At 34.9% G+C, this 19,959-nt stretch overlaps 1 protein-coding gene across 1 annotated transcript; it reads right to left on the bottom strand.

Annotated features, from left to right (window-relative positions):
* Positions 1-3,854: 3,854 nt before the first annotated feature.
* LOC147071168 (non-specific lipid-transfer protein-like 1) lies at positions 3,855-7,496 on the bottom strand. The gene is made up of 3 exons (XM_085948542.1): positions 7,425-7,496; positions 5,303-5,447; positions 3,855-4,060 (listed from the first exon to the last, which is right to left on the bottom strand). The coding sequence occupies exons 1-3, from the start codon at positions 7,494-7,496 to the stop codon at positions 3,855-3,857; spliced, it is 423 nt and encodes a 140-aa protein (XP_085804668.1).
* Between the last annotated feature and the right edge of the window lie 12,463 nt (positions 7,497-19,959).

Genomic DNA, 19,959 nt, shown 5'->3' on the forward strand with positions numbered 1-19,959 from the left:
TTACACACACTATTACACGTGCATAATGCATGCTTCATTTTCGTAGGACACTCACACATTCAAAACCCTGCTTCAAGATGCGGCGTATTAAATATAGCCTATTGGTATTCTATTTATTATCTGTTCTGTGCTCGTACATTATACACATATAATGCCTACTTGCGTACTTAGTTTAAAAATGAATTTTCAACCTACAATATGGTGGCGTATTGCAAATTCTCGTTCATGTCTCTGACTTATTCGGCGAATGTATTCTACTGATAATACATTGTAAAATTGCGATTTTTTGTCAGGAAGACTCTCCAAGAGCTTATGATTTCTTGACTTTTTTTATTCTTTAGATTCGAGAATTTTCGAATTCACGAACATCGAGTTTGCTGTATTGATTTCTCGAGATCTAGATATTTTTTGAGAAACTTCTTTTTACGGTTCATTACCTCCAGGATATTTTTTACCCGCGAATATAACTAATACCGTTTCGAATTTTCTGATTGCACCCTATAACATCCTATTTTTTTCAATGCCAACGATTCTTTATTTTAAAATAAGATAGTTTTGGTAGATATATAGAGGGATCTGAAATAGGAACAGGGTAAGAGAAACAGAAAAAAAATGTAGGTATTATTCTGAAAAAAATTGTATTATCACATTGTACTTTTGCCAAAATTTGAACAGTATTGCTTAAAAACTAATTGTTACTAAACTTCAATTGAGAAGAAATAGTAGTAGGTACTAAACGTCTTAAAACTAAATTTTCATAAAATTAATGGTAGGTATCAAAACATTTTTACTTGAAATAATATTTTTGTGTACACATTTATTGTACAAATTGAAACATAAAAATAACGTAACGATGTTTTCTTACAAACCGTAGGAATCTTAGCTGTTGTGCACATTTTACCACATCATTAGAAATTATAAATGTGCTCTGGTTCAGAAGAGGAAAGGGAAGATAGATGGTAAGAGAAAGCCAAGAAGACGAAGAATAGCGTCGGTGATTCGGCCAATAGTGTCAGAGCCGCAACAAATATGATACAGAATATCCAACCATAGTTTAAATGGCGGCACATAGAGACGAATGCATATCAGAAACGCGCCAATCGGGGGTGTTGGGGCTGCGAACACCAGGGCGGCCAAAGTTCGAAAGAAACATTTAAAATTAATAATTAATGATACTAAAAAATATATTATGTTACCGATTCAATTACATAAAATTAACTTTACGATGAACAATAAAAAGTTGCCTGAGGCGTAATTCTTTTTAATGGCAATACATATTCGTCTATAACTGTTGATTCCATTGATACATATCTAATTCAAAATGTTACATTGTTTAATAGGTAAAATATATCAATATTTTGATGACAATAAAATAGTTACTTATTTCAACTTTTATTTGACTTCTATCATATTTCCAATAATAAAAAATATATTTTATTTGGGGAGGGGGCAACTAACCTTGGCGAGTCCCTGGACATAGAAGGTACCTAGAGATTGTAATTCTGGTCACTAATTTTAATCCCGGAATAAATGTTAATGTATCAATTATTCCGGGTGCTGGAATCTAGGAAATCGAATAAAATTTGGTCTCTTGAGAACGGTCTCAGCAAGAAATCCGAATAGTTGAAGAAATAAGAAGAAAGAAGAATACATGATGATAGTCTAATCAATACACAAAAAGCTCATAATTACATTCTGTGAATGTATCAAGCAATGTAAAATGTTGGCGTTATTTTGTACATATTCAATGATGATTGTTTTTCTATAGACAATACGATCAAAATTTACATATTATTATTTGTTTAATTTATTATAATCACTGTAAAAACTTTTGCACGGTAAAATGAGCCTTACAAGCTACTCGCTAATGCAGTTTTTTTTTCAAAATTACAAAATAATGTTGTCATAGTTTTTTTTTCCATTAGAAAGTATTTCTTTTAAAAACTGTTACCTACGACTTTTTTCAAACTTCGGGTCCGATACCCCGAGGAGAGTGCCCCCCGCGCCTGCGGGTAAACCGCCATTGAGTTGGTACCTACTTGTCAACGTCATATTATTATAATGGATTGATAAATATTTAGTACATGCATTCAAGTCAAAGTGTTTTTCAAAGCGCTCTTTCTTTTCTTTTTCTTTCTTTCAAAACAGATTGCTCTCACAGCCTACCAAGACAACTTTACGTGTGACAGATTAACAATTTAATATTTAATAATTACAAGATAAAAAGAACTTTTTATATACCACGTTTTTACATTTTCTGTTGAATCATATAAACTTGACAATTCTATGTATACTTGATAGAAATACTGAATACATATTATAGAATACTGAAATGTCATTTTGACATTTCATATTGATTTCCATAGTAACGCACGTATACTATATTAATAATTTAGTTGCTAGGACCCCCTTAGCAACCAACAATAATAGCTTTCCATACAAAACAGAATTAACTGAAAATGAATTCAATTCTGCTTAAAAATGGCTAAAAGTATTAAAAGAATGCTTTGTCGCCGTGTTATGATATATTCTAAAAGTTTCAAATGTCTAGCTAGTCGGGAAGTTAGTTAAAAATCTTCAATCGTCCAATACAAATCTTGGACAAACAAGAAAAAAAATGTACTGGACAACAAGAAAAAATCTGTAGGTACGGGACAAACAAGAATACGAGCTAATAAAAACGTGGTAATAAAAAATAATCATTGCGATTTTGAAGAAAAATAATAATCACTATGAAAATACTAAACAATAACAAATTATTAACAATTAATTGGTTACACCAAAAATAACATTGTATAATACTGATTGGAATGTACCATTTAGATTTTTAAGTACTTAAAGACAGTGAATTGAGTCTTTGACAGGTTTGGAGACCCTTTGCGAAAGTTTTGCGTAAGCGATATACCACCATTGAGTGTTAAATATACAACAATAAATGCTAGTATTTTCTACACTCAGGTTGTGAAAAATGCGCAAATTTTTAAATGTTGGTACGTTCTAACGAATTGATCGCCTCACCTGCTTTAACAGCCAATCAAATACCAATGGATTTTCTTTTAAATCATATTATTTTTGAATAACGCAGCGACAGTAAATTAATCAAAAAAACACTAGGTCAATATTCTGGAATCAAGTTGGAGCATAGACCGATTGAAAACGGGATAACTTTTAGTATGCCATTTACATTGCCTGGCCGACTCGTATGACCGGAGAAAACAGGGCGTCTGACAATTTGTCTTTTATGAACAAATAGCACCATAACGAAAATTCTAGGATTTAGCATAAATTCTATAGTAAATTATGTCGTATTATTTTGTATAGAAAATACTACATCTGTTTATTTAACTAAATTTGACTCTGAAATTAAAATAAACTTAAAATTTTCGTCCGCGCTTAAGGCTATATCTCAGTTGAGGCATGACCTAAAAAGATCGTGGCTAGGCGATGCGCGGATTGCGGGTCGCGGGTGCAAATGACGCATGTCGAACGAAATATAATTTGTACTATAAATCCGACATGCGTCCATTTAATGTTCTGTTTATTGTTCTATTAGTAACAATAATAATATATTCATTGACATGTTTTCTTTTTCAAGTAAATGGGTAACGTTTTTAGTCATCTTTACACGATTTAAGAATTAATATCCCCGTCGCCATCACGAAACAAATTGACGTATTCACACCTCGACGTTCGCTCTCCGACTGTCAGCGAGTCCAAAATTTCGTTTTAAAAACGTCTTTTCGTCAAAATTAGTTGAAAATTATTTTCCGTTTCACTGAAGTATCGTCTTAATTAATAATTGTCCGCGGTGGTAAAACTTATGGTAAAGTGGTCATGTTTCATTAACATCATTATTAAAGTTTAATATATGGTTCCAGTTTCATGGCTTTCATGATGTCGCCAGTGACTGAACATTTTCCGGCCTGGATTACGGCTCTCGCCTCCGCCTTGCCGCTGGCCAGCTGCAGCAGCGTGTCCTCGGTGAGGGTGAACGTGGCATCGGCCTCCCTATCGTCGTCGGGTTCGCCAGGGTAAACTATCACCTTGTCCAGGTCCATGGCTGAAATCAGATTGAATCGTAATTAATACACTGTATACAGAGCCAGATTAACAAACGAGGACCATCGTCATATTATTTACAATTATATTGCTACATACATGGTTACTCCTTCACCCCATTTTTAAGGCGATACTTCAGTGAAACGGCAAATAATTTTCAACTATAGGCGCGACGAAATTTTGGACTCACTGGCAGTCTGAGAGCGAACGTCGAGGTGACAATACGTCAATTTATTTCGTGATGGCGACGGGGGTATTAATTCTTAAATCGTGTAAAGATGACTAAAAACGTTACCCATTTACTTTAAAAAGAAAATATGTCAATGAATATATTATTATTGCTACTAATAGAACAATAAACAGAACGTTAAATGGACGAATGTTGGATTTATATGACAAATTATATTTCACCCGCGACCCGCAATCCGCGCATCGCCTAGCCACGATCTTTTTAGACCATGCCTCAACTGAGGTAGGTATAGACAAATTACATCACCCCTTGATTAATAGAGCTCGCATAATGTTGTCAAATAATAAATAAAAACAAACAAATTTCCGTGTCCGGAAATTTGTATTTATGCAGTTCGCCGTATCACACTTCACCGTGAAATATTGTATCAGAAATATATGGCCGTATAACCTCTTTGGGTCGTATAGTACTGAGATAAAATTCATGTCTAAATAAAACACGGTTTTTGTCGGTTTACAGGATGTCAGCGGCAAACAATTTTTGAAAATTAGCCGATATACTGGATTATTTGTTAGGTTAGATTAGGTTAGATTTTCATTCTTGAAGGAACATTATTGTCTACAATGCTCCACGAACAACGCGTAACTTTTTCATCTCGATGCTATAAATATGACCGTATAGTATACGGTCATCTCTTTAATCGTCGGTCGATAAGAAAGCTCACGGCGAACTGTGCTAAGGTGAAATGTAATACGTACAATTAACATTGATCTAATTATTAGCCTTACGGGCTGTCAGTTACAATATGTCAAATTTGGCAATCGGTTTGTTCAACTTATGGTAGAGGGGTATTCGGTGTACGGCTACGGCCAGATGCTTATGTACAAAATTTCGATGAAGCCAAATCATACGTTCCGTATGCCGTGTGACATACAGCCGGATGCGAAAACAGTCGATGGATGGGGTCTTAGCAATCCTTTTCAGCTTCGCTTTGATATATTAAGGTTCCATCGTATAGAATATTATTATATTAATGGTGGATGAGAGACTCACTCCAGTAGCGAACGACCTGCTTTTTCATCACGCAGAAAAGGAAGACTCCACCAAGTTGCTTCGCAAGGGCTGGGTCGGTTGATTTCAGTTTCTCGGCGATTTGGGTGAACAGCTCTGTGCGACCGTCGACACTAGCGCCGTTGCCCTAGAAAACAAATATATTTAATAAATTACACATTGCAGTACTATTTAATTCAAAAATATTTCAAAATTCTCATATAGTGCCTGTACATATACTTGGATTTACTGGCACCAATATTGCGTAATGCGTATATTAAACAATCGCGATAATAACCGTTTACAGACAGAAAGTGCTAACTGTCTCTCCAATCTCATTCTTCAAGAGTAAGCGAGACGCGATGTTGTCATTTTATGGTACTATTTGACAGGTAGTGAAAATCGGTTACCCTCAAAATGAGTATAGTTCGGTTTTTTGCCGGCAGGTTCACCACTGTCGTTCTACTGCGCAGGCGCAGATCAAAAACATCCCTACTGTCGCAAGAAAATTCAGAACCTTCTAAACTTTTTTGCATGCATGCAAGATTGCAACTGCAGGATAATATATGTTTACCCATACATTTTCTTGTTATGGTCGCGATAATACTTACTGTCAACAGTAAATCCATGTACGTGTAAACGGGGTCTTATTATTTGTACACCGAGGCTTGGAACGCGATCCACTGTCAAGTCGTCTCTTCTCATCTTCGTGTTCGAGCCATTACTTTGATTCGGTTGGTTCTTTACAATTTTACCAAACTATTCCATCGTCCTCAATATCATGGTGAATTTCAGTTCATCAAAGTTCATCTGCAAACCAAAGCTCTACTCCATGCTGCTCAAACTTGTATGGAAACTGTATCACTACCTATATGTAATGTCCTTCCGAATATAATCACAGAGCTGAGGATTACTTTCCTCATGAATCATCAAACCTTTCACCAACAGTGTGGCTTGATTTTTGTTTTATTGGCAGTCTGCTTGTTTCTGCTCAGATGGAACTTGACAAATCATAGCGCTGGTATACCTGTGATGGATATCTTAACCTACCCACTCAAATTTTCTTTATAGATTCATTGCAGTCTGAGCATACTGGAATGCACTGATATGATGTCCCTGAGAGAGACCTGGTTCTTTTACCAGATTAGGTACTCGCTATTTCATTGCTCACCGAGCATCAATATAGTAACCATACCAAAATTTGATTCAATATTAATAAAATGGATTTCAAGTAGGTACCTAATAGAATTTTTAAATAAACATAAAATATATTAAAACTATGAATTATTCAAAAATATTTTCGATGCATTAGATAAAACATAATAAAGTAAATTTGGATGATGAACATAACCAATGAAATAATAATAATAATGTAATAATAAGATGAGATCCATTAGTGAATTCATATTTTTATCTTTTTAAAAGAAGTTTATCTTCGACTTTAAATAAAATATGTTTTCTCTATTCACTGCTTTTAGTTACGTATTGATAATTCTGATTATTATTTTTTAAACCATGTCCGATCCTAAGAATATCATATGGGCCTCCACAGAGTGGAGGTTTGTATTAACGGATTTTTGTTTTTACGAGAAATGGATTTTAGCCACTAGCTCAACCTATTAAGTCTATACTCTGACTCCGAACACATCGAAAAACAATATGTGTGTTTGTCAGACCCAGGGATCGAACCTGATACAAGCATTCCGAGACTCAAAGTATGCAGTCACCCAAACTTTAGACCAAAACCATGGTGGAACTCCGAAGTATCAAAGGCAATCGCTGAGAGAAGGCTTGCCTATACACGCTTCAAAAAAATCAGTTCCACAGAAAACTACCTAGAACTAAAGAAAAAGCAAGCCACGACTCGAAAAGTAATCCTAAAAGCCAAAAGAGAAAGTTGGAAAACATTTTGTGACTCCGTCAACTCGGAAACTTCCTACTCAGAAATGTGGAGAAAAATGAGTTGGATGAAGGGCAAATCGGGAAACAAATTCAATAATCAACTGGATGAAAGCATGGCGTCACTCCTCCTTCAACAATTAGCAAGTAAAAGTGACGAAATGAAGGAAGAAATCGCAGAACAGGAAACACATAATCCTAATGATACAATGAATGAAATTCTTACAGTGGCGGAACTAAGATCAGTAACCAAAAATAAAGACACTGCCCCCGGCATGGACGAAGTTTCATATTCCATGATCGCTCAGCTGCCAGAGATTGGAAAAAATAAACTAGTGGAGATATTCAACTTAATCATGGAAACCGGCAAAGTCCCTAGGCAATGGAAGGAAACGATGATTATCCCAATCGTAAAACCAGGGCGAGACCCTACCCTAGTGTCGTCAGTCAGACCAATTGCACTCATATCATGCATGTGCAAAACGTTCAACCAGATGATTGCAAGAAGAATCGAATGGTTTGCAGAGAAAAAACAACTTTTTCATCACAATACTACGGGATTCAGAAGGCAAAAGTCGACTCTGGAGAACATAGGCAACCTAGTACTAGACATCAATGCAGCACAGGTCAAAAACGAAGTAACCCTGACAACATTCCTGGACATCCAGGATGCGTATAATAATGTGCATGTGAAAGAAGTGTCAAGGGTGTTAAATGAATGGGGAATCGGTGGGAAGATCACTAAATATCTTAAGCAGTATTTAAATGAAAGAAAAATCACCATGTGCATTAATAATGAAAAGAAGAGTACGGTATGCTCAAGAGGCCTTCCGCAAGGAGACCCCCTGTCCCCATTACTATTCAACATTCTTACAACTGACATATTAAAGTTAATGACGAGGGTCAACATTGTACAATATGCAGATGATTTCGCACTTTTTTGTTCGGGAAAAAGAGTAGATGAATGTCAAAGGTTAATGCAGAAGAGTCTTGACGAAATGAAATTATTATTGGAAACGCGAGGCCTCAAAGTAGCTCCCAGCAAAACTAAGGTGGTTCTTTTTGCCAGAGGCAAGAGACAAAACCAGCTTAACTTAAAAATCGACGGCACTATAATAGAAAGAGTAGACACTTATAAATTTTTAGGTATGAACCTGGACTATAGACTAACGTGGAAGCATCATATTAGTCATTGCGCGAATAGCCTGACACAACCTCTGAACATACTCAAAGTACTCGCGGGAGGTGGGTGGGGCGTACACCCCATTCATATGAGAAGGTTATACACGGCACTCATTAGAAGCCGATTAGATTACGGGAGCATGTTTTACCACTCCGCCGCCGAAACTAATTCGGTGAGGCTAGACCGCATCCAGTCCAAAGCATTAAGAATATGTGGAGGATTTATCAGGACAACACCCATTCACGTGCTCCAAGCGGAACTCAGCGTACCTCCACTGAATGTCAGGAGATGGGCACTGGCTACCAAGACATGGATGAAGTGGAAATCTATAATAGATAACCCCATATTGGCAAAGGTGAAACTCCTATACGAGCTTGTTGAAAGCAATACATATTATGAGAAAAGAAAGCTCCCTCTACTGGTAGGAATCCTAAAAGCCACAGAAAGTTGGGAGGTATTAAATACAAAATGCCTAGGTATGTATTCGCTGAGGAGGCCAGTTGGTACCTACGACCTCAGCTCTGTTATCCAACTAGAGGTCAAAGGAATAGACAAACCAAAACGGAGCATAGTATCCGATAAAGGAAGAGAGCGTGTCGAAAAAATGCTGACAGAGAGGTACGCAGGATGGAGCCACCTTTATACAGATGGATCCAAAGATCAGAATAGAGCAGGAGCAGCTCTTGTGATACCAGAAGTAGGTATAAACAAGAGCTGGAAGCTAAACCCAGCAATACCAATAATGACGGCAGAACTCATCGCGATAAACGAAGCAATTAAATACACTTTAAGCGATGATTTCTCGGCGCAATCCGCTGTCATTTTAACAGACTCTAAAAGCGCTTTACAACATCTTGCCGCAGCAACTCGCTCACATAACAGTAAAACCATAGCATACCACATCCTTGACCAGATCGACGCCAAGAAAAATAGAGGAGGAGATCTATGCCTTCAATGGATCCCATCGCACATGGGCATTGAGGGAAATGAAAGGGCAGATGAGCTGGCAAAGGTAGCCGGCCATTCAGGGGTACCATATCAGTGGATACCAGAAAACCTGGACTGGAATGAGGCTATAAAGAAAATGTGCCATAGTATGTGGATAGATTTTCACCATAGGGCATCATTAGAAAAGGGGAAATGGAGTAAGTCGATTCTACCAACACCACGAGAGGTGCCCTGGTTTGTAGAGTCTTCTTTGACGAGGAATGAGCTTAAGTTAATACTGAGGCTAAGAACAGGGCACACCATGGGCAAAAGATTTGATGTCCTCATGGGAAGAAGCGAATCGCAGCTCTGCGATGAATGTCATGTTTTAGAGGACATTGTACATATAGCACTGCAATGCCCCAAATATGAAGTTCACAGAGTACAGCTGCGAATTGCAGATATCTATGAGAATGTCGACGAATTGAAGGGTGTCCTGGCGGTGGGTAAGACGGAAGAGTTAGGCAAAATTGTAAAGTTATTTAACAGAATAGGAGTGAGGACCTGATCGACGGATCTCCTTCTAGAAGAGAAGAGGCGATATGACAGCGAGTCGCAGTCAAAGCCTCGGTAAAATCACAAAAAAAAAAAAAAAAACCTGATACAAACTACATTATAAGCCGATACGTAACCTGCTCGGAAATCGTGGGTGCGATTAATTAAACCACTATTATTATTAAACCACAAAAAGATGGTCGGCATATTACCGGAATTTGAAATAACACCACAAATGCATTGTTTTTAGGATATTTTCTCAGTAGATTAAACGTCTGCGATGTACCTATCCTATACAATACAAAAAAATCTATGATGTTTTCTATGTACCTATAATATATTTTGAGGCTTGAATATTTGCACATTTTGTATAAAATCAAAAAACATATATTTTTAGTTTGTTTATAATATACTTAATTATATTAATTGATTCGTAAGGGGATTAAAAATATTCAGCTCACGGGTCATACACGTGCCTTAAACTGCTACTGAGTGTAATAATCATACCCACATTATAATAGTTACATGTAAATTTTAGTTATTACATTTCACCGTAGCACAGTTTGCCGTGAACTTTCTTATCTGTATCTTTCTTTCGTCATCTATATTATAGCACCGAGATGGAAAAAATTACGCATTGTTCTTGGAGCATTGCTGACAATAATGTTCCAAATTTATTATATTCTAATATTGTTGTTTTAATTTAATAAAACGCAATTTTTTTTGTAGTACTTATTCCACTTTTAATCAATAAATTAGGACCGGTTTCGTCCGTCCAGTTAACAAAATAAAAGAAATATTCTAATCTAACATAACCTAACAAATAATCCAGTATATCGGCTATATGTTTATATTTATATGTTTGCCGCTGGCTTCCGGTAAACCGGCAAAAACCGTGTTTTATTTAGCCATGAATTTTATGTCAGTACTATACGACCCAAAGAGGTTGGACGGTCTTTGATATACGACCATATAATTTCCGATACCTATAACATTTCACGGTGAAGTGTGATACGGCGAACTGCATACGTGCAAATTTCCGGACGCTTATTATTAGGGAAATTTATGTAGATTGCCACAAACTGACATTGACTGACTGTTTTGAATAGGATTTAAATTCAATTTAACATAACTACTGATACCTACTAGTGGCGAAGGGTGAAGATAGGCTGTTAAGATCCGCCATGAATTGTGCACACTAAACTATTTCATTGAAATAAGACTACAATTTATTCACAGATGGCGTTGGTTAGTTATTAAAATTCAATGAAATCCTGCGAAAACCAAGCCATAATAGATAATAGTCAAAAATACTCGACTATGTATGAAATATCTAAAATTCTAGTTCAATCATACATACCTTTGTTTATTTTATGGATAGAATAATATTTTTTATCTATTATAGTTTGGTTAGGCAGGGCTTAATGAATTTTAAAAAAATAACCAAAATTATGTTTAATATTCTTAATTCAACGAAAACAAATAAATATGATTAAAGTGTATACAATTTTGTCGTATCGCCTAAAGTATACCAAAACAGTTATGGTTTGGTTAGCAGGGCTTAATTGATTTTTAAATACAGACAAAACCATCTGTAAATAATTGTAGTTTTAGTTCAATAAAAACAAATACGTATGACTAACAAAGTTTAATGTGCACTATTTATGGCGGATCTTAACAGCCTACATCCACCCTTCGCTACTGATAGCTACACACAATGAGTATAATAATACATCAATACCTACACATAATAATTTATAAAAGTTCAAATGTGGTGTATTTTATCTTTGTAAAAGTCAAAGTTAATTTTTTTCAACGTTTTTATTAGCTCGTATTCTTGTTTGTCCGGTGGTTGTTTATCCAGTACAAATCTTGCAATCGACTTTTTACTAACTTCCCGACTAGCTAGACATTTGAAACTTTTAGAATATAACAGAACACGATGCCAATGCATTCTTTTAATACTTTTAGCCATCTTTAAGTAGAATTGAATTCATTTTCAGTTAATTATTTTTTGTATGAAAAGTTATTTCGGAAGAAATCCGTAATCCAATCTACTATTATTGGTTGCTAAGTGGGTGGTCCTAGCACTAAATTATTAATATATACGTGCGTTACAATGGAAATCAAAATGACATTTCAGTATTCTATATATTTGCTTGTTTGTTTGTTTTTTATTTACTTCATATCAAGTACAAGTTTGAGCATAATAATTTAACAGAAAATTTAAAAACGTTGTAAGTATATAAAAAGTTCTTTTTATCTGGTAATTATGTTACATTTCCTAAAGTAGATTGAAACTTATAAGTACTGTTTATGCTTACCATCTTCTATATCCAAAATTGCAGCGCGTTCGGCCGATAGCCCACTGATTTTTGATTCACCAAGCCACTTCAGTTACCGCAAGTAACCGGTGTAAGTCTCGTCAGATCGTGTGGCAGGTTACGTTGTGACTGTGGACCGAACTCCGAATTATTTTCTTATTATCCAATCCATTCTTGTGCCGCAGAACGAGAGTTATTCGGTTGGCGGAGTCTGTCTTTCTTACTTTCACTTTTTTCGAGACACCTTTCGTTTTTGGTACATATGCAGCATTGCGCGGTAGGATGACCACAACACCTATATATTAAGAGCGCAGGTACATAAGTGAAACGGCAAATATTTTTCAACTGTATATAGAACGAAATTACGGCTGCGTTGTCATTCGGAGAGCGATAGTCGAGGCGTCTGCACGTCGATTCGTTTTGTCGTCGGATGAAAATATCCTTAAATCGTGTAAAGATGACTAAAAAACTTTATGTATGTACTTAAAAAAGAAAACATGTCAATGAATATACTATTATTATTACGAATATAATAATAAACATAACATAAAAGGACGCATGTTGAACTTTTATGACAAATTATATTTCGTTCGGATTCCGTCATTTGCACCCGCGACCCGCAATCCGCGCATCGCCTAGCCACGATCTTTTTAGACCATGCATCAACTGAGGTATAGCCTTAATGAAAGCAACGATTTAAATTAAACAGTAAATTACCATAATATTAATTATGAAGAATTTGGGCTTCCATAAAGTGGAAGTTGCATTATACTTAGCAGTGGCGAAGGGTGGGGGTAGGATGTTAAGATTCGATATAAATAGTGCACACAAAACTTTGTCAAGTCATACTTATTTGTTTTCGTTTAACTAAGAATATACAGTACTCTCTCAGTAATCCGCCACCCCAAAAACCATACAAGTGCCCAATTAGTGAAAGCGGCGGATTATATAGTGCATACATACAAAATATGATAAAAATTAAAACAGTATTTCGTAAAAATATTTTTTTGAGAAATTTGTACTAGCAAATTACGGTTTTATTTATAATTAAAAACAAGTATTTACTAAATTATACATATTTATTATTAACTAAATATTAAACAGTAAATCACTTGACATAACCAGTTGTTCAGTGAGGCAGATATTCTTGAATGGCTTAGGATTTCTGGCCTTCCCTATGACCAAAAGCTTCAGTTTGTGGTCACGGTTGCATTGGAGCACGGCATAATTGTGATGCTGTCATTCGCGATGAACGTACGTTTTACGAAGGAGAAGTTTCCAAAATAAACACTTCTCATCTGCGTTGTATACTTGTACGCGGCGGACTACGGAATTTGACAATCGAATACCGGCGAATTGTAGAGCTTGATTTTGTGATTTCAACTAGTAAAAATAACGGCGGATTATAGTAGTTGTCGGATAATCGAGCGGTGGATTATTGAGAGTGTACTGTAATTTGCAAATGGTGCAGGTTAGTTTTTTTATTCAAATAAATCCTGCATAAATCAAACCATAATCATTTAGGTATGATATGGACAATCCGACAAAAATAGTGCACTCTTTTTCAGTCATACTTATTTGTTTTCGTTAAATTATTACAGATGGTATTGGTTAGCCAAACCGTTATACCAAACCGTAATCAATAAAACGTATTCATAATTATATGAGGTGTCTGGAAACAAAAACGGAAGTTTTTAAAAATCGATAGAAACAAAACAGCAATATTCTATTGGCGGCTGGTGAACAATTCCATTTTTGTTTTATCAATTTTAAAAAACTGCCGTTTTTGTTTTCAGACATTTCAATCTATAAAATATCTAAATTTATGTATGGTTTAATAGGATCATTTTAGATATTTTATAGTTAAACGACTATTTGTTATTAGTGTAGTTTGGATTAGGCAGGGTTTAACAACGTGACGTTAACATGACAACGATACACTAAATCAATTTCAATAGCTCACTGACAATATGAAATTGAGCGTTGAGTTTAAATTGTGTATTTTTTTAAACATTTATACACTTCAAATATCATAAGATAAAATTAATTTTTATTTTTAAAAACAATCTAGGTATATAGGTACTTATGTGATTGATTTCTTTTTTTAAATTATCTTATTATTAATTATTTTGGAGAAAGCTGAAGTCATAGATAATAATATTATGCGGAGAGGTTTTAGGCTTCGAACTTTCGAGCCTATCGCATTGCACACATTGCTGTAGACGGGGCTGATGTCACGTGAGGTAAATTCCATACAGTTGACGAGATGTGGCGCTGCTGCATACTTTTTTTTAACCTTTGACAGATGGTTATATATATTTATAATACATTTATAGGTATACGATAAATTTCATTGGCAAATTAAATTATTTTTGTAGAATGTTATTATTCAAATACGTTAATTGTTTCTTAAGAAAGTAACCTTTATAATCATAATCGCCTTGTATGGAGTCTTCGCCTCTGGAACCCTATGCCTTATGCATTGGACGACAGCGGGGTCGACAATAAAAAAACAATATAGTTTGTGGTTTTAACTATTTAATGTTTGTACTCATTGGGCACCCTACCAATTCATGACATAAATAATTTACGGAAATCTTCATATTCCGTAATTTCCTTTCGTTCGACATATCGGTAAATATTACTGGTAAGTACGAATACATCATAATTACACATATTATTATGATTGCATTGTCTTTATAACATTACATCAATAATGCCGCCAGTGGCTTTGGCAATATTTATTTGTCATTGGGATTTATGAAATATGTTATGTGATGGATGAATAAAAACGTTTTAAATTGAGGTTTAATCATCATCTTCATCAGCCTCGACCAACACACTTTTAGATGATGAACTCTCCAAGCCGATTCCTCTCTTCCCAGTCATGTGCATTGCTTTTCCACGTACTTTTTAAGAACTCAGAACTGGTCTATCCAGCGGCTTCTGGATCTACTTCTACGACAGTATTTACGTCTTTAGATACCATACCCACATTTGTCCAGAGAAAAAACACAAATAATTTTAATCTATATTTTTTCTACGTTTTAACTTGTGCTTCCTTTTGTATTTTAACCTACGACGTTTTACATAATTTGCACTTTTGTCAGTAGTCTTGTAGGTCACTTACCTATAATCAAACCATTAATGACTTAATTACAGAAAACGATTTTGCAGTTCATTTAAAAGTTTGTAATTTTTATTATTACCTTTAGTGTTTTATTTAATATAATATTTGGGGCGGTCCGGACCTTACCCAACGCTCGAAATGGACAGGAACGCACCGGAACTCAGCTCGGGTTCGTGAAATCTTCGAGAAGAATACACTGCTTATTTGTAAGTTAGGGAATCCAATCCCGAGCCAAAATTCTGATCCCGGGATTGGCATTTTTTTCCATTGTGAATATAAAAATTTTATATTCACAAATAACATTGAAAAAATCGGTCAAAAATAAATTTTGTATAATTTACACTATTTAAGACACTTATTGTTAATATTGTCTACGTTCAATTTTGGAAATACATAAGTTTAATGTAGTAAATAATATTATAATATAAATAATAATGTGAATTTAATATGAGATTTTGCTGTTTCTGATAGTAAAGCAAATCATGGTGTACTTATGGCATTTCCGCTTCATAAATCTAATTAGTCAGCCAAATATGAAACTGCCGTAAAACGTATGAGATCATGGTGGAATTACTCTGTTAATAGTGCGAAGCATTGTTTTTTTCCAATATTTCTCATTTTTATTAATGTATGTGAAAAATAAAATGAATCGGAAAATTACACATGGGTATAAATCAAATTTTATTCAAACTCAGTTTATTTCTAATGTTTATTTATTATATTATTTGTTATTAAAAGTATTTTTTCTGTTATATTTTCATTTTATTTTCCATAAAAAATAATAAAAAAATCAATCCTGAAAGTTTCGGGATTATGTTTATCAATCCCTGGATTCATATGTATCGAAAATAGTTTGGGATCCCGAGATTGGAATCCCTATTTGTGACAGATCAAGGAAGGAAAAATAATATTACTTAATATTTAATAATTAATAATATTACGAAAAAACTAGTTTTGTCAAGTACAACTTTGCTTACACAAATCTTTAGTAGAAGTGCATATCAGATATTATTTAAATCATGTTATTGCATTTGTTCGTCTAAGCTCTAAGTAGGTATTATACTCGTACAACAAAAAAACTCGCACACTTTCGGAAAAATTTTGAGTGCTCCGGTTCATAATCTTTCCTATTTCGAGCGCTGACCATTACCTACTGACATCAGTGGCGCACCCAGGATTTAATATTGGGGGGGGGGCCAAGGAGGAGAATGTCAATTAGTCCCATAGACTCTTTTTCTTCTTCACAGCTTAATTTCTCGTTTATCGGTCTTTTGTCTATTGCACTCGGTGTACCTATACCATGGTCCCCACATCCTGAAACGGGCCCTTAGGCTAGGATATTAGGAGATTAAATGCAGTGTAAAGCACTACATTAACGTTTTTCAAATTGTGTTTTAGTTCAAATTAAGGGTACTTATACAGTGAATTATTGGCGATTTTTAATACATCTACTTTAATAATAGAGCTGTCGAGTATCGACACATAATAATTAAAAAATATATTGCATAATTATATAAGTAATTGAAAATGTTCATGGCTATGTAGTGTAATAGCGCCGCAGGCGACTTTTTTACTATTAAAGCTAATTTATGTGTGTTTATCTCACTTATCTGGTCAACCCGACACGCCGGGCCCCCCAGGATAGAGCCCTGTCAGCCCTCCCCAGCCATGACCTACACCACTCCGGAATTCGGGTGGACACTGAGAATTTTTTGACATTTCCATTAGAGGTTGAGTTTCTAAAAAAACCCGACATTAGTGTTTCGAAATTTTTGTGTTAGAAATTAAAATCTAAGAATTTTTTTTTAAAGAGGGTGCTGGAGATTTTCAAATCATTTTTTTGCCGTGTTTTTATTTGTCTAAACTATTGGCTTTCAATTTCAATGTTTTTGGGGGGGGGGCCAAGGCCCCTTGGCTCCCCCCCTGGGTGCGCCACTGACTGACATGATGTATAATAACAAGAATTTATACGTATTATTGCATATACAAAAAGAGTAGTTTTTATAGTGGAGCCTGACATTTTGAAATTTTAAGCTTGTTATAAAAAAAGTGATTTTTGAAAGTGACAGTATTTACCTCCGTATTAGTTGCGATATCTATTTTCTAGAATATATTATGCAGTTCATTTTTTTAGTAGTTAACTGACAGTAGGTTTAATAATAATTACACTAGCTTATTTCAACCGAGTTGTTTGGGGTCGGGTACCCTAACCAATTATTACATCATGTCACTAAGTAATCAGAAATCTTAAAGAAATCTACTTAAATGCAAATGGAGGCTTTATTTATGATAATATATTACGCAGGGAAAGCTAATAATTATTATAATTCATAGATAATGGTAATGGTTACATGTAAATTGTACGTATTAAGCCGGGTACTCATTAGCGAGCCGTAACTGTAACCAACTCTAGCTGCGAAATAATTATTTTTTATTTTTGTGAACTAATTATTTGGCGTCCATATTAAGTAGTGTATCAGCAACGGTTACAGTTACGGCTAGCTAATGAATATCTGGCTTTACATAATTTCGCCGTAGCACAGTTCAGTTCGCCGTGGGTTTTCTTATCGGTAAAAGATGATCCGATCATCTCTATAGTATCGAGATGAAAAAAATAGGTGTTGTTCTGTATTCCTAATTTAATTACACATCTATTTTATACTGTCTTTCCCTTGTATTTCAGTATTTTTTTTGGGAATAAGACAACTGGACGCCAGGACAATTGGACGCCGCACTGTCGTAGACACGTATACAGAACGTAGACGAGGAATTTTAATCAGTTTCTATCTACTACTTAGTAGTTTTAATTTATTTTACTCTTAACACAATGTTTTTTCTATTGCGGATTGAGAATTACCATGCCATAGGCTTTATATAAAATAAAAAACTCTTTTTTCGTTGGAACTTAAACATATGCACGATTAAATCATTATTTACGTGTGCATATTTAAATTCCCACCAACTATTAAATCATAATATAATAATTTAAATAAGTACAAATAATAATATTAATATTAAATATTTTAGTAGTACCTATAAGCACATAACGTCTATTTAATTTCGAATTGCGTGGCGTCCAGTTGCCCGGCGCCAAATCGTCCTAGACCCTTTTTATTACGTATTTTGTAAGGTACAAGTCGGCTTAAAGCCAAACGGAAACCGCGCCAATTTTCATAGCCGATTTTGGCAAAATTCATAAATTTAAGAATGAAAACCTAACCTAACCTAACAAATAATACAGCAGGTATATCAGCTATTTTCAAAAATTGTTAGTCGCTGACTTCCTGTAAAGTTTAAATCGACAGGAACCGTGTTTTATTTAGGCATGAATTTTATCTCGGTACTATACGACCCAAAGAGGTTGGACGGTCTTTCAAACAAATTTACAAAGCTGGATGTTCAGTAGAGCTCGATGGACAATGGACATCCACTACTATCTCAAGTTGAATACAATTGGCGAATCAACAAAATTAATTATAATTTTGAAAAGAATGTACTGGTCTAAAAGACCACATCGATATTCTAAATACTTGGTATGGTAACAAAATTTATTCTGGACATTGATTTTTTTTCTATAACAAAAGTGTGTCGAAATACCTACCTTTTGCGGTTATTTTACAAAACGGTATAATGCATAGTACTTTGAGGTGAATAACACTTAATTTTGTGAAAATGCTCACTTTTACTTTTAGTTGACATTCAATTTTTTAGGTACTTGCAACATTTTTTTACGTCAGGTGTTGTAAACCGAAACATCATAATATTATAGTAATATTAACTTTTATAATAATACCTACAGTGGTTTTAAAATTTCAAATTTATTTGTTTTACACAGAGTAATATTTACAAATTATAAATTCAAGACATTCACAATATGACATGGAGTTAAGGGGGAACATATAAATATCTAATAGTATTAACAATATTTATTTAAAAAATACCGCAGTCAGAAGAGTAAAATTGAAACATCATAAAAAAACTAAGTACATAAAAGTATACCATATGAGCAAACTAGACCCAATTTCAAGAATAAAGCAACACTCGCCTATGTATACGCAAGTGATACATAACTATCATTAACCGAATAAATTTGATTGAATATAGTTGTCTTCCCAATTGCATTACAAATGGCAGGTTAGTTATGCACCTTAGAAGAACAAACAGCTGATGTCCCCGATTTCTATGATGGACACATCGGTCAATACTATCATGATTGGCAGAGTTCTCATGTACACCGCATATAAGTATTTTTATTATTAGAGAAAATTTGTGATGTGTGAAGTGAAGATCTCACTTGTCTGGTAGACCCCCTGAGCTCGCCCCCTTAGGCTAGAGTCCTGTCAGTCCCCCCCCCCTTGTGGTGGCCATGATTATAATACCCGCTGTAATACATATTTACCCCCACGGTGGCCGCGCGGCTTAAGCGTTGGACTATCACGCCGTGGTTCTCAGGCTCGAATCCTGGGTCTGGCAAGTATACATATTGTTTTTCAATTTGTGTGTGAGTCAGGGTATGGACGTTATAGGTTGAGCAAGTGGCTGACATCTATTACTCGTAAAAAACAAAATCTGTTAATACAAACTTCTACCCTGTGGAGCCCCATATGATCCTATTAGGATCGGACATAGTCGGAAAAAAATA

This window comes from Rhyacophila brunnea, unplaced genomic scaffold (assembly GCF_057557595.1).
Source record: "Rhyacophila brunnea isolate RB1 unplaced genomic scaffold, BYU_Rbru_1.0 scaffold_20, whole genome shotgun sequence".
NCBI lineage: Eukaryota > Metazoa > Arthropoda > Insecta > Trichoptera > Rhyacophilidae > Rhyacophila > Rhyacophila brunnea.